Consider the following 13039-nt stretch of genomic DNA (forward strand, 5'->3'; position numbering starts at 1 on the left):
GTTTCTGGGATGCCACTGTGCACCATACTGCATTTATTCCTGGCACTAAGAGTTGTTGCTTCTTTTTCATCTTCAACTCTCTGTGATGTGATGAATAGTATATAAAATGCAGCAGCTTTATCTTTTCATTTTGAAGTCATTTAAATAGGAATAGAAGCTGTTCAGGCCATATCAGCCATCACACAATCAGCATGGCATCTCAGTCCTAAACCTATTACTTGGAAGAAAAAACCAATTAATTCCAGTAAAACAGACATCCATGTAATGCAGAAAGGATTGGAGAGAAAGAGATTCTGTTCTCAACAAACATTACAATGCTCCAAGCTTGATTTCATAATTCAATCTTCTTGCCCTTTATTAAAAAACATGGCTACTTTATTACTTCTGATTAGCCACTCTAGAAAAATGTAGGAGCAGATTTGCCAGGTGGTGGTATGGGGGGGAGGGGGAGGATGCACGAGGAGAGGAGAGGGAGGGGGACGTTCTGTTGCACACATGGAAATCCTTGTGTGACTGGAACAACTTGGTTAGATACAACCCAATGTACTTCTTTCTCTCAAACTGCTAAGACTGCTGGGCATTAACATCAGAACATTTCATGAGATAAGTTTGAAGCTTATCTAGTTGTCTTATTTAATAGTGTTATGTTTATTGTACATTCCGTGAATGATTGATGTATGTTAATAGTCTTCCTAGGTTTAAAAAGAAAGCAAATATTTTTCCCCATTTTATATATGAACTACTATTGATTTGTGGTTTCCTAGCGATTCTAACTTACTCCCTTTGGTGCAGGGATCTGTTTCACTCTTACATGTTGAGTATAACAATACAATCCTATACACACTTACTCAGAAAAAAGCCCATTGAGCCCAGTGAAGCTTGCTCACTAGTGTGTTTACGATTGTAGTCAAAGTAACGCAAGAGCCTTACGGTGCAATCCCGAACAAGTGTATGTAGAAGTAAGTCTCACTGACTTCAGTAGGACTTACACTGAAGTAAGTATGTGTAGGATTTCAGTCCTATTTATTTACATAGCTGTTTTAGAGCCTGAACCTTTTCAGCATGCCTAACTACATTGAAATCAATGAGCTTCAATACCTCACTCTCATGGAGGTCACAAGGATTTTTTGTTGTGGGGTGAGGGGAAAGGAAATACTCCAAATAAATTAAATATAACTAGCATCAGAGGTTTCCCATTTCTGGTGGATCTGGCGAGAAAGCAGTGGCGAGGTCTGGGCAGACCTGGCTGCTGAGAAACTTGTATTCCAGGTCTACTGCTCCTCCACTGGCTCTCAATGGGTAGACCTGCTGTCCATTTACAGATGGTCTTGCATCCAGACAACATCTTTCCACTCAGAAAAGAACCCTCAGTTCTTTTCCCTGGTTCCCTTCATCTCCACCAGCAACTTAACTGCACTGCTGCTACAATCAACTTAGGAACCTGCCTTATACCGATTCAGACCTTTGCTCCATATAGCTCAGGATTGTCTACTCTGACTGGCAGCAGCTCTCCAGGATTCCAGACAGGATTTTCTCCCAGGGCGACCTGGAGATGCAGGGGATTGAACCTGGGACCTTCTGCATGCAAGGCAGATGCTCTCTACCACTGAGCTATGGCCGTTCCCCACACAGTCCCCTTCCCACATAAGTTACCTAAAACACAGCTTAACAACCCTGGACTACATTCAGGGTTGTTATGCACTGCTCCCCCACCCCCTGCAATCGTCAGTAAAATGGGTGTAACAACATTGGGCTAATTTTCAGGGATGGTGTACCCTACACTATCTCAGTCAGTCTTGGTCCCTACAATATGGGTGTAATAATAACTTTTATCTGCACTGGCATTAATGAACTGATTTTTAAAATCTTTACAAACTCAGCAGGAAAATCCACGTGGTTTTGCATAAAATAAAACCTGAGTTAGAAAGGCCATGAACACCTGTCTTTGCTGCTGCTACTAATTGTTGTTTCTGACTTGATATACCACTCCCAATTCTAAAATCCTGGATACCTGAATTATTTTATGTGGGACAGCAATCACTCCTCCACTGGGGAAGAAGAGCAGAAAAGACTTAAACCAAGAGCCTAGAGATAATGAGTGTTTAACCTTCTCTTTGTCTCATTGGCTAGATCTGCGATGACTTAATTCAATTGGCTAAAAATACCAGAAAGTGGACAGGCACAACAAATGAGAATATTGCCTGTATGTTTTATCTAATATCTCAGGTTCTACAAATGATAGCCGAGAATCTCAGGATTATGGTTTGGGGGTGAGGAAATGCCCTCCCCTGCAGACACCCAGGCACACTCCACACAGAACTGCTATCCTTCACTTATTTTCTTGGGAGTCAGGCCCAATAATACTCAGCAGGGTTTATTTCTACTTCATCATGCAAAGCACCAGGCTGCAAGTGCTTTTCACTTAACTTTGTTCACCTGTACATTCACTTAGGAGATGAATTACAATCATTGTCATTTTATCCATGGAAAACATGTCCAAAGCAGAGCTGAGGAGGTATTTGATCCAAGGACTCCCAGGCTCAAGGTTAATAATAGTAGGTGCTTGCTTCGGCAGCACATATACTAAAATTGCATTAACATGGCTGCATAAACAGGCAGAAATCAGCAGGCAAAACATGTTTCAGTATGGAAGTTTAGTTATGCTGTAAGTTTTAAATGGTGCTTTCTCTATACTCTGTAGTTGTCAAAGGGCACAAGACACCTGCTAGAAAAAAAATCAGTATTGACTCCTGTTCACTTATTTGCATTGTAAAGTCCTGATATGACTATAGAAATTCTATGTATGTGGGGGATGGGGGAACAGCCAGAAGCACCTCCCTATATCTTCCACAGCAATTTTACATTTATGTTATACCAAAATTACAGTGCACACACACACACAGGCTCCTGCACTTTTAGCACCTATGTGATAGGCAGAAATGCAACAAGGTAAGCCTTGTGTATCACTGCATCTCTGTTGGAAAAACCTGTCTCTGTTGAGTATCTGCCTCAGGCAAAAAGAAAAAAACAACCCACCCAGCACCTGACAGGTCTTACTCCCAGCTGGTAACTTTAGTTTTGCTCATCACCAGTTTCATGTCAAACAAACTGAAGTACCACAGCAGGCTGTGTTTCATAGCCATACTCTGTCTATAAACATAAACACTTCTTCTGAGAGCTAATAAGAGAAAGCTGGGCCTGTATAATACACGTCCTACGAGAATAGAAAGATATCCAGCTCGATCCTATGATGCATGTTTACTCAAAGGTAATGCCCACTGAATTGGCCTTGGGGATAATTACTGCTAAACATGCATGCATCGTGGGATCGGGCTCAGTTGTACGCGCTTACCCAGAAAGAAGCCCTATCTTCCTCCAAAGAGCCTTGCAGTACATTAACATATTTATTGCAGCAGAACCATAAGCTTTCACAGACTGGAGCCCACTCTCAGATGCATGGCTACGTCGTAAAGGAGCTACATGCCTCTACGTTATTTTTGCTGCAGCAGACTAACTACAGAGGAGGGCTGTAGCTCAGCCGTAGAGCATCTGCCTTGCCTGCACAAGGTCCCAGGTTCAATCCCCAGCATCTCCAGGTAGGGCTGGGAGAAAATCCTGTCTTAAATTCTGGAAACCAGCTGCCAGTCAGTGTGGACAATACTAAGCTAGATGTAACTGTTACCATTGAACTCCTTCAGACTCAATTCCGAGTAGCTGTGCATCAGGATTGGGCTATATGTCGCAATCCTGTGCACGTTTACCCAGAAACAACCCCCACTAAAATCAATGGCTCCAATAATTTCCACGGAAGCAGCCTCCCGAATGCCATGAAAGACGCCCTGAAGACCCAAACGGAAAACACAAGGGACGCGGGGTAGTGACCTAAGCGCAGCCCTCGCGGCGCGGCGCGTGCGTAGAAGACACAAGAGGAACCCCGGGAAGAACACGGCTGCGCGCTCTCACCCTTTTACGCTACTTGCACGAAGAAGACAATCTGGGCCAAGGGCAGGGAGGCGCGCATGCGCGAAGTGTCGCTCGTTCTGTGGGCCGAAGAGCGACGAAACAGGCAGGGCGCGTTACCGCGCCTCCAATGGAGGGGGCTGTTGCCTGCTTCCGCGCATGCGCTTTTCTTCTGCCCTCTCCCCCGCCACCCCAGTCAACTTCTCGACCTGGAAACGGAATGCCTGAGCCGGGCGCAGGTGAGGGGAGTGGGGGGAAGCCACTCAGTCGCCTCAAGGGCTTCTGAGGCAATAAATGAAAGAGGGGTGTGTGTAGAGTAATAAAGGTCTCCTGTGGATCATCCTTTGAGGAGGGGGATTTGAAGCTTTGACTAGCTTAGTATTGTCCACACTGACTGGCAGCGGGTTTCCAGAATTTAAGACAGGATTTTCTTCCAGCCCTACCTGGAGATGCTGGGGATTGAACCTGGGACCTTGTGCAGGCAAGGCAGATGCTCTACGGCTGAGCTACAGCCCTCCTCTGTAGTTAGTCTGCTGCAGCAAAAATTACCTGAGATAATGTGGGGAGATAAGGGAAGATTAGGGGGTTCCTTGTGGGGGAAAATATTGGGGAGGCAAAGTTGGATGCGGGGGAGAACTGTATTTTCTCACTTTCTTCTTCTGCTTGCGTTCTCCTTCCTTCCCATCTTTCTCTCCCCCACCACCATTGTCTCTATTGCACTGTAAGCTCCTTGGAGGCAGGGAACTGTCACTGTTGCCTGTGCAAGTCTGCAGTAAGGTGCCCTCTGCACTGGTGCGTGATGTACAAATGAGGACCATTGCCTAATCAAAGAGACTCTTAGTTCATTAACAATGTGAGTTGTAGCTGATTGGCTAAGCTTGTTTAATGGGGAAAACTGTTCTACATGGGCAGAGGAACTGTGTATTTTTTGGGTGGTACGCAATTATGGTTTTGCATTGGTGCAAAACGCTTCCATTCACTTCCCCTTATTCACCCTAAAAAGTTACTGCTGAAATGAGGACCTTCTAGAACAGTATAGGGTATGACATAAAGGGTTGTGGTAATTATAGTGAAATAGGTGAAAGTGGGATGTTGTGCATGAGTGTAAGTGGAAATACACCACTGGAAACAGCCCTTTGTTTTTAGATGTTGCACACACGTATGTCTTCTACCTGGCATTTGCCATTTTCTCTCACACACAGGAGGGAATGCCTCTTCTAAGATGAAATCTTCAGTGATGTTGGTTTTCCAGAAAAATTTCCTATGCAGATTAGGGTAATTTTCCATTGAAAGGTCACTGGAGAGTGAGCTAATTTAGCTTTTTTATTTTACTTGTATTAACTAAGCTAAACACTTTGGGACTGCCCACCTTGCCTAATATTTATTTACAGTTGGCATCCATTCATTGTTACTAATGAACTTATGAAGCAGAAAAATTTCTTTGGAAAAATAAAATGGAAAATTTTCTGCCCCACATCACTGGAAATTTACTGTGTAAATTCTTACAAACGTTTGTACTAAAATTATTTTGAAAAATCTCTTACTTGGTAACTTGAAGGCATCTTATTAGCACAGCATAATATTTAAAAGGCGTTAATAGGTTGATCAAGATTAAGCTTTGGAGATACATTAGTTTTGATGCTATCAGGTTTATGTTCTTGTATTTTTATTGTTGGGCCTTGTTCTGAATTATCAGTGGATTTTTAAATGTAATGGTGTGTATTTATTATGAGATGCTTTCATTAGCCTGTTTGTATGGTTATTTCAATTTTGTAATTAGTGAATTATCTTATGTAAACTTTGTGATGTTGTGAGCTCATTCATTCATCATTTTATTTGTATGCCGCTTTTTCACAAAAAATTGTGCTCAAGGCAGCTCACAACAAGGTAAACACAAGTACATCTCAAAAACAATTGCAAAAACAATTTCCTAATAACAAAAACAATAAAGCAGTAACAACAAATATAACAGCAAGCAAAAATAACTTTTCAGTATTATGAACATAATAAAATAATCTTTAAAAACAAAGAAGTGAGCTGCTTTGTTTAAAATGGAAAAGTGGCATATAAGTAAACAATGATGATTGTGATGGTGAAGAAATATTATACCCCTCCTAGCAGAGTTGTTGCGGTTTATCCTCACAACTCAATGAGATATCAAGGTGACAGATTGTGATTCTCCCATTAACATCTACTAAGCTTCATGGCTGAGCAAGGATATGAACCCAGATCTCCCAGGTCCAATTCTAAGCACTCTACTAGACAGGCTGTTCAGTGGTCTGAAGTTAATAAGCCTACATATAAATCCTGCTTTTCCTAGGATCAGGTCTAAAGCAGGTGCAGGGAATTTTTGGCTGTCTGGATGTTGCTGAATTATAGCTCTCATCATTCCTGGCCATTGGCCATGTTTTCTGGGGCTGAGGGGAGTTATAGTCGAACAACATCTGGAGGGTCAGAGTTCCCCATCCCCGATCTAAAGGTACATGAGGCTGCCATCTGTCTGAAGCTAATCTGGTCTGGATCTGAGCAATGCTTGAATGGGAGACCTACTGAGTACAACAAGTATGCCTCCCTCCCATAATGGAGTGAAGTGGGATATAATTGTAAGAAAACAAATAAAATCTTGAATAGTCCTTATAAGGATGCTTTTAATAGTTTGTGAACTTTTTCTGATTTTTTAATATTTTGTTTTATTTAACACATTCAAGTAGAACCATAATAAGCTGTTATGATGTGTGAACAGTATGCACAGAAATTCTGTTTTGAATTTGAAACTAAATAACAATACTTCCAGCTATTGCTAATCTGATAGATGCTATCTCATTTAAAATAATAATAGACTATATTGATATCTGCATCTACTACTCAAGTTTAAATGTCTGAGGCAGCGAATTAAAGTTTAGGAATGCAACCATTTAACTGTGCACATCTATACATACTTTAGACATTTTTGGGTTTAGCTGTCAGATTAATTTTGCCCTTCCATGCTATATGTGGTGTTTTGCAGATAAGTGTTGTAGGCGTTTCAAATGCGGTAATTAACAGAATTCTTCATAGTACTCTAGAATGGAAAATTACCCCATGGCCCTTTTCCAGCTTGCATTTAAAAAGATGAATGGTGCTTTCCCACACTTTTTTAAGACATGTATGTAGGTGGAGAGATTCTAAAAGATGTTTGGGATTGTGAGTGCAAATGAATGTACTGTAGTTACTTTGGTTTGAATGTTCCATAGTAAGAAAACATGATCTTGATATGTCTAGGTGAACCAATGTTCTTGTTTCACTTTTAGCAGCCTGTAGTCATGCACAAAGCCAAGCTGTGATTTGTTTGAATGTCTAAACCCACCCCAGCAGACTAGCCCCATGGTTTGTTTTCTGGCAGCAAACCATAATGTGAAGCCATGGTTTGTTGCTGGTTTAGGAACTGTGGCTTGTTTTAACCATGGCTTGGTGTTATGTGTGAACCCAACAGCTTTGGTTTATTTAGCCACACCATCCCAGACACTGACCAAGCTACAAAGGCATAAGGCAAGAAGAGTTGGAAAACAAGCCAAACAAGGCATGTCTTGTTTGCTAAACTATGAGACAACTTGTGGTTTGTTGAACAAAACATGGTTTAGCGCTTTATGTAGATGCAGCCAGCAACTCTTTATAATGAAATTAGAAAGGTGTGTGGCCATGGAAACAGAATGTCCTCTTGCTGTCATTGGGATCTCAGCTTAATGAACCTTAGCTTAGACTAACCAGCCAAAAGGCAACAAATATTAAAAGAAGAACAATAATAATGTATACAACCAGATTTTCCTCTGAGGCTGTAGTGGGAATTCTCTTTGACTAGATGGCTGATGGTAAAACTTGTCATTGAAATCTGGTGTCTTGCAATTACTTAATACTGGCAGAACAGATAAGCTTCTGATTTTTTTTCTTCTGTAAGGGGATGAAATCACAGAGACTTCATTTTTTATTGTCTGAATTTTTGTCAGAGATAAGTGAGGTGTAGTTCTTTTGATAAATTATATGCATTAGTTCTTGTAAGGGGCACTAAATAAACACTCAACAGAAACTTGGTTGGTTTGGCAATATCTGTTTAATAAAATACACTGCCTTGAATGTAAATCTTGTTCATTTAAGAATAAATCTCTTTCCCAGGACCGATATATCAGATGGCGACTACATGCCTGCTTCCACCCTCTGTAACTGATGTGTGTTCTTCAAAATAGAAATAAAATACCACCAGTTCCAAGTGATGAAATCACCTTTTCGGTAATGTATCAAGGCTTGACACTGTAATTATTTTGGAATATGAACATTTTTCTGCCAAATAGGAATGTATTTTTATTATGTCAGTTAAATGTTGCTGTTTTGACATTGACATTGTTCTATAAGCATAGAGCTAATTTTTTAGTAGATTTTTTTTGTTTACTTGACCCTGGAACAGGCTTGCAAAAAAGTAACTGTCTTGGTTGCCTGTGGTGACTTCAGAATAGCCGCTTACTGACCAGGTGTTCTCCGGCTGCACCTCTATTGGGTTCGCGCTTTCCCTTCTCTCCTGTTGTTACACACAAATCCTGTAAGCCCTAGTGAGGAATGCAGCAAGGCTTGCTAGCTACTTTCTTTCTGCATATATGGACTCAGCAAGAGCCTTTGCAGACAGAGACAGAGAACAAACTATAATGTATTGCAACACAGCTTTTACTGATAAAACATGTTTAAAAATGTGAAGTGTTAAACTAGGCTACTTTGTCCCAGGGCAGTAAAAACCACCACCATCACTCCCCTCAATACATATTATTCTGGGAACAGCCAATGCAGTGCCCTACAGATATTATTGGAACTTCCATCAGTCCCAGCCAGCATGGCCAACAATCAAGGATGATGGGAATTGTAGTCCAACAACATCTGGAGGTCACCACGTTGGGTACCCCTGTGCTGCACCAATCCTGAAGTGTTGAATTTGGTCTGTACTAATCGAATAAATCTGGTTAATAATGAATCTGCTTCCAATGGAATTGTAAAAAAAGCTTGTTAGTTACAGTACATTTATTTTTGTTATAGGATTTTATTGTGGCATGAACCATGGATTCTCTGGATCACATGCTCACCGACCCATTAGAGTTGGGGCCATCTGGAGAAGGAAATGGTACACAAATTATGGAGGACTGTATGCTGGGATCAATTCGAATTAGCTTGCCAGAAGATCTCTTGGAAGATGTAAGTAGAAACTGGAATAATTCTTTTCTCCAAAATAATGTAAAACAACAAAAAAATCTGAGCAAGGACCATCTTTTGGGAGGAATAATTCAAGTGGTAGCATCACAGTAAGCACTAGATAATTGAATTAGATAGGAATAGCTTCAGGAAGGAATACCTCAGGAAAACTCACAAGCAAGGCACAATTGAGAGAGCCATCTTTTGTTACTTTTGCCCAGCATCCAATCCTTGAGTATACTGCTTCTGAGTATGAAAGTTGTTGTGAAGATGAAATAGAGTTTATGAAGGAAAGCTAAATAATGTATCTTTGCTTTTGTTGTCTGTAATAAATTAGTAAGTAGCCCAGACTGCATGTCCTGGTAAGCCATGGTTAATTGCTCACCTCAACCATTGGTTATGTTGTCTGGAACTGAGTCCAACAACATCTAGAGGTTCATAAGTTTCCTGTCCTGGTCTTACAGTGAGTGACATGCTATAGCATGCTGCTTGATAATTCCCTGCTTAGCTTCCCCCACCCCCACCCCTCTGCAAGCAGGAGCAACAGGCTATGAAGCAGGCTATTTCTTTCGAACCTGAGAACATGATGTGTTTCTCCTGAAACTAAAACTTCAAAGGATGAGAACCCAACTTAGCAAAAGCTGAATTACAAAATTGGGCTAAGTAATATGCTAGCTTGAGTTAGTGAAATGATTAATATGAATTTAATATAAATTTAATAAATAACACAACTGAACATAATTTAAACCATAATATACAATTAAAATATAATCAGTACAAACATTTATAGAGATGGGAAGCTTGCATAATAAACAATTTCTCACTATATTATATATCTGAACATGCCAACTTCACAAGGGAGTCCTATTGGTAGGACTTTGCAAAAGAACAATGCACACTATCAAGAAAGTCTAATCTTAGACTAAGTCTGTAACCAAATGCATTTTGATCTTTATTAGGTTTTCTTCAGTGAACAGTATGAATAATTTTTAGGTCATGATTGTAGTGAATATGACCTACAGATAGAGTGAAAATCAAGGATGACCATTTACACTTGCATATATATATATCCCTTTTCTGGATGTCCTTCTCACCATTGAAAACAACAAAATAGGCACTGATCTCTACAGCAAACCCACTGATGCCCACACCTATTTAAACTGGAAATCCTGCCATCCTAGGCATATAAAGAAGAACATTGTGTATAGCTTAGCTCTGAGAATCAAACTTATTTGCAACACTGAAGATAAATACCAGAGAAGGATCAGTGAACTTAAAGAACACCTTCTTCTAAGACGATATTCTCCACATATTATCAATTGCAACATCCACCGAGCCTCCATTCTGTCCAGAGAAAACATCCTCCATCATACTGAGGTGTCAAAAAGCAGAGAGCAACAGATTCCATTTGTGGTAGATTTCCATCCAGCATCTCCTAACTATCACCGAGCAATCAGGGAGAGCTACCCATTGGTGGCAAACTCTGAACATCTTACTAGAGCCATCAGCAGGCCTCCTGTTATAGCATTTCGCCAACCTCCTAATTTGCGCAGACTTTTGGTGAGCCACCTATCACCAATCCAGGGTCTCATCCTTGTCACTCCAAACGCTGTATCACCTGTGTGTACCTCAGGGAGACAGCCACTTTTACAAGCATTAGGACAGGCAGGACATATTACATCAAACAGAACATCACCTGCAGGTCCTGCAATATAGTTTACATCATTGAGTGCAAAAGACCAGGATCTCATATCCAATACGTAGGAAAGACCACAACTGACCTATGCACGCGCTTCAGGAACCACAAGTTGGCAATCTTGACAAAAAAAGTGGAGCAACCAGTTGCAAAGCATTTTAACATCGAGGGTCACAGCCTGTTGGACTTTTCCATTACAGCGATAGAGATGCCAGCAGATCCAGCAGCATTGACTAAAAGGGAGAATTTTTGGATTTACTCTCTGGACACATTGGCCCCACATGGCCTGAACCTGGAGGACAGTACCACCACGACTTCTGCAAATGAAGCCCCTCTGAGCATTCGATCCTCAAAGCTCTATAACTGCCACCTTGGTAACAGCATTTGTATGTTAGCAGATGATGAAGGCGGAAGCGGAAACGTTTTGTTAATACAATAAAAACCTCTGTTTGGTTAATCACAATTACGTTCATATATATATACACACACATACAAAGTATATATGTGTGTCCTCTGTATCTGCAGAAAAAAACATTCAGCTGTACAATATATGTATGTATCCAATTCAGTCCTTTGCTCTAGAACTGGTCAACAGATGTTTTAAATCTAGAATAAGTTATAGAAAAATACAGTTAGAATACCTCATTTAGAAAAAATTAAGATTCAACAGCATTTAATGAATCATATTGTAACTTAACAGTTTGTCTAGCTACAGCACAGCCAGTTAATATACTTGAAATCTACTAACATATGCATGTACCAAGTAAAGTTTCATGTCTATTTAAAAACATGTTTTTTAGTTTATCTATTAGTCCATAACAATTTATATTCTATTCTTTTTAATAAATACAAAATTGAGGAGATGTATATGATGCTTTCCCACTGTTGTATATGTCACAAGTGGAATATTTGGATCACATTTTCAAAGATTTTATTTCATTCCTATCTTTTCTTTCTTGATGTCTTGTGTAGCCTGAAATCTTTTTTGAAGTTGTCAGTCTTTCAACATGGCAAGAGGTGCTGACGGACTCACAACGAGAACACTTGAAAAAGTTTTTGCCTCATTTCCCAGAAAACAACACTGAACATCAGGATAATCTTATCCTGTCCCTGTTCAATGGAGAGAACTTCCGGTTTGGAAACCCCCTACACATTGCCCAGAAACTCTTCCGGGGTCAGTGGTCACTCTGTCTATATTTAAACCTGATTTCATCATTTTGCTACTGATATAATGTGACAAGTTGGAGGTGCTGGAAACGGAAATAAATTTCAATTTCTGCTTTAGCCTTAATACAGGCTGATGCATGTGTTGTGGTGCAAAACATTTGCAAGTGCTCCCATATGCAACACATTTACCCTGTAAGTCTCATCCAGTCTCTGTCCTGCCGTTTGAGTGGTAGTAGAGGGTGGGAAGAACACAGGGCAAAAGAAGAGATAGTATCACTTTTTCTTCTTTCCTTGTGTGTGTTGAAATTACTTGGTCATAAGTCTCTCCCCCCCCCCCGCACATTTTGTTTGCATTATCCAATTCCCCTCTCTCTATTTGTCATTGTCTCATTGGCAGAATAACAACTAGATACACTATTTCGTCTTCATCTTCAGTAACTGTTGTGTAATCTATCATAATATGTCTGATTATTTCATAAGTGGGGCAAGGGAAGAGTCCTCAGTGTTTTCTTTCTTTTGAGATCTTATCTGTGGCAGATTTGGGGTTGGGGCAAATAAATAATACCTTTCAGACAATAATACCCCAAACAGTAGTAACAATAGCGTATGTTCTTGTTACAGATGGACACTTCAATCCCGAAGTGGTGAAATATCGACAGCTTTGCTTCAAGTCTCAGTACAAGCGCTACCTCAGCTCCCAACAGCAGTACTTCTACCGGTTGCTGAAACAGATTCTTGCGTCCCGGAATGTAAGGATTTGAAGAAATTAATATGGAATGTAGAATATGAGATTTATAAACACAGAATTTATCATTAAAACTGGAGAAATCTTGCATTTGGTTGCCCAGGTGCCTAACATTAGGCTTGGATCCAAAAAGCTATGAAACCAATTCTGTGCACTTAAGGGGACTGTAGTCTTGAGGGTTTTTTTTAAAGCACCATCACATCTATGAACATAAGAAGCTGCATGTATTGCATCTGATTATTGATCCACCTAGCCCAGTACTC

At 40.4% G+C, this 13039-nt stretch overlaps 1 protein-coding gene across 2 annotated transcripts in view; it reads left to right on the forward strand.

The window, feature by feature from the left end:
• The first annotated feature begins 3905 nt into the window (after window positions 1-3905).
• The window catches only part of NFRKB (nuclear factor related to kappaB binding protein), a 37300-nt gene continuing 28166 nt past the window's right edge, over window positions 3906-13039 (forward strand). The window contains exons 1-6 of one of the 2 annotated variants that reach the window (XM_061592752.1): window positions 3906-4199; window positions 4687-4813; window positions 8110-8223; window positions 9016-9171; window positions 11837-12038; window positions 12653-12780. In XM_061592752.1, coding sequence (XP_061448736.1) covers window positions 9037-9171; window positions 11837-12038; window positions 12653-12780 — 465 coding nt within the window. In that variant the 5' untranslated portion in view covers window positions 3906-4199; window positions 4687-4813; window positions 8110-8223; window positions 9016-9036. The remainder of the gene's footprint in view (window positions 4200-4686; window positions 4814-8109; window positions 8224-9015; window positions 9172-11836; window positions 12039-12652; window positions 12781-13039) is intronic. The other variant, XM_061592751.1, reaches the window with a different exon arrangement.

Source organism: Rhineura floridana, chromosome 12 (genome assembly GCF_030035675.1).
Source record: "Rhineura floridana isolate rRhiFlo1 chromosome 12, rRhiFlo1.hap2, whole genome shotgun sequence".
NCBI lineage: Eukaryota > Metazoa > Chordata > Lepidosauria > Squamata > Rhineuridae > Rhineura > Rhineura floridana.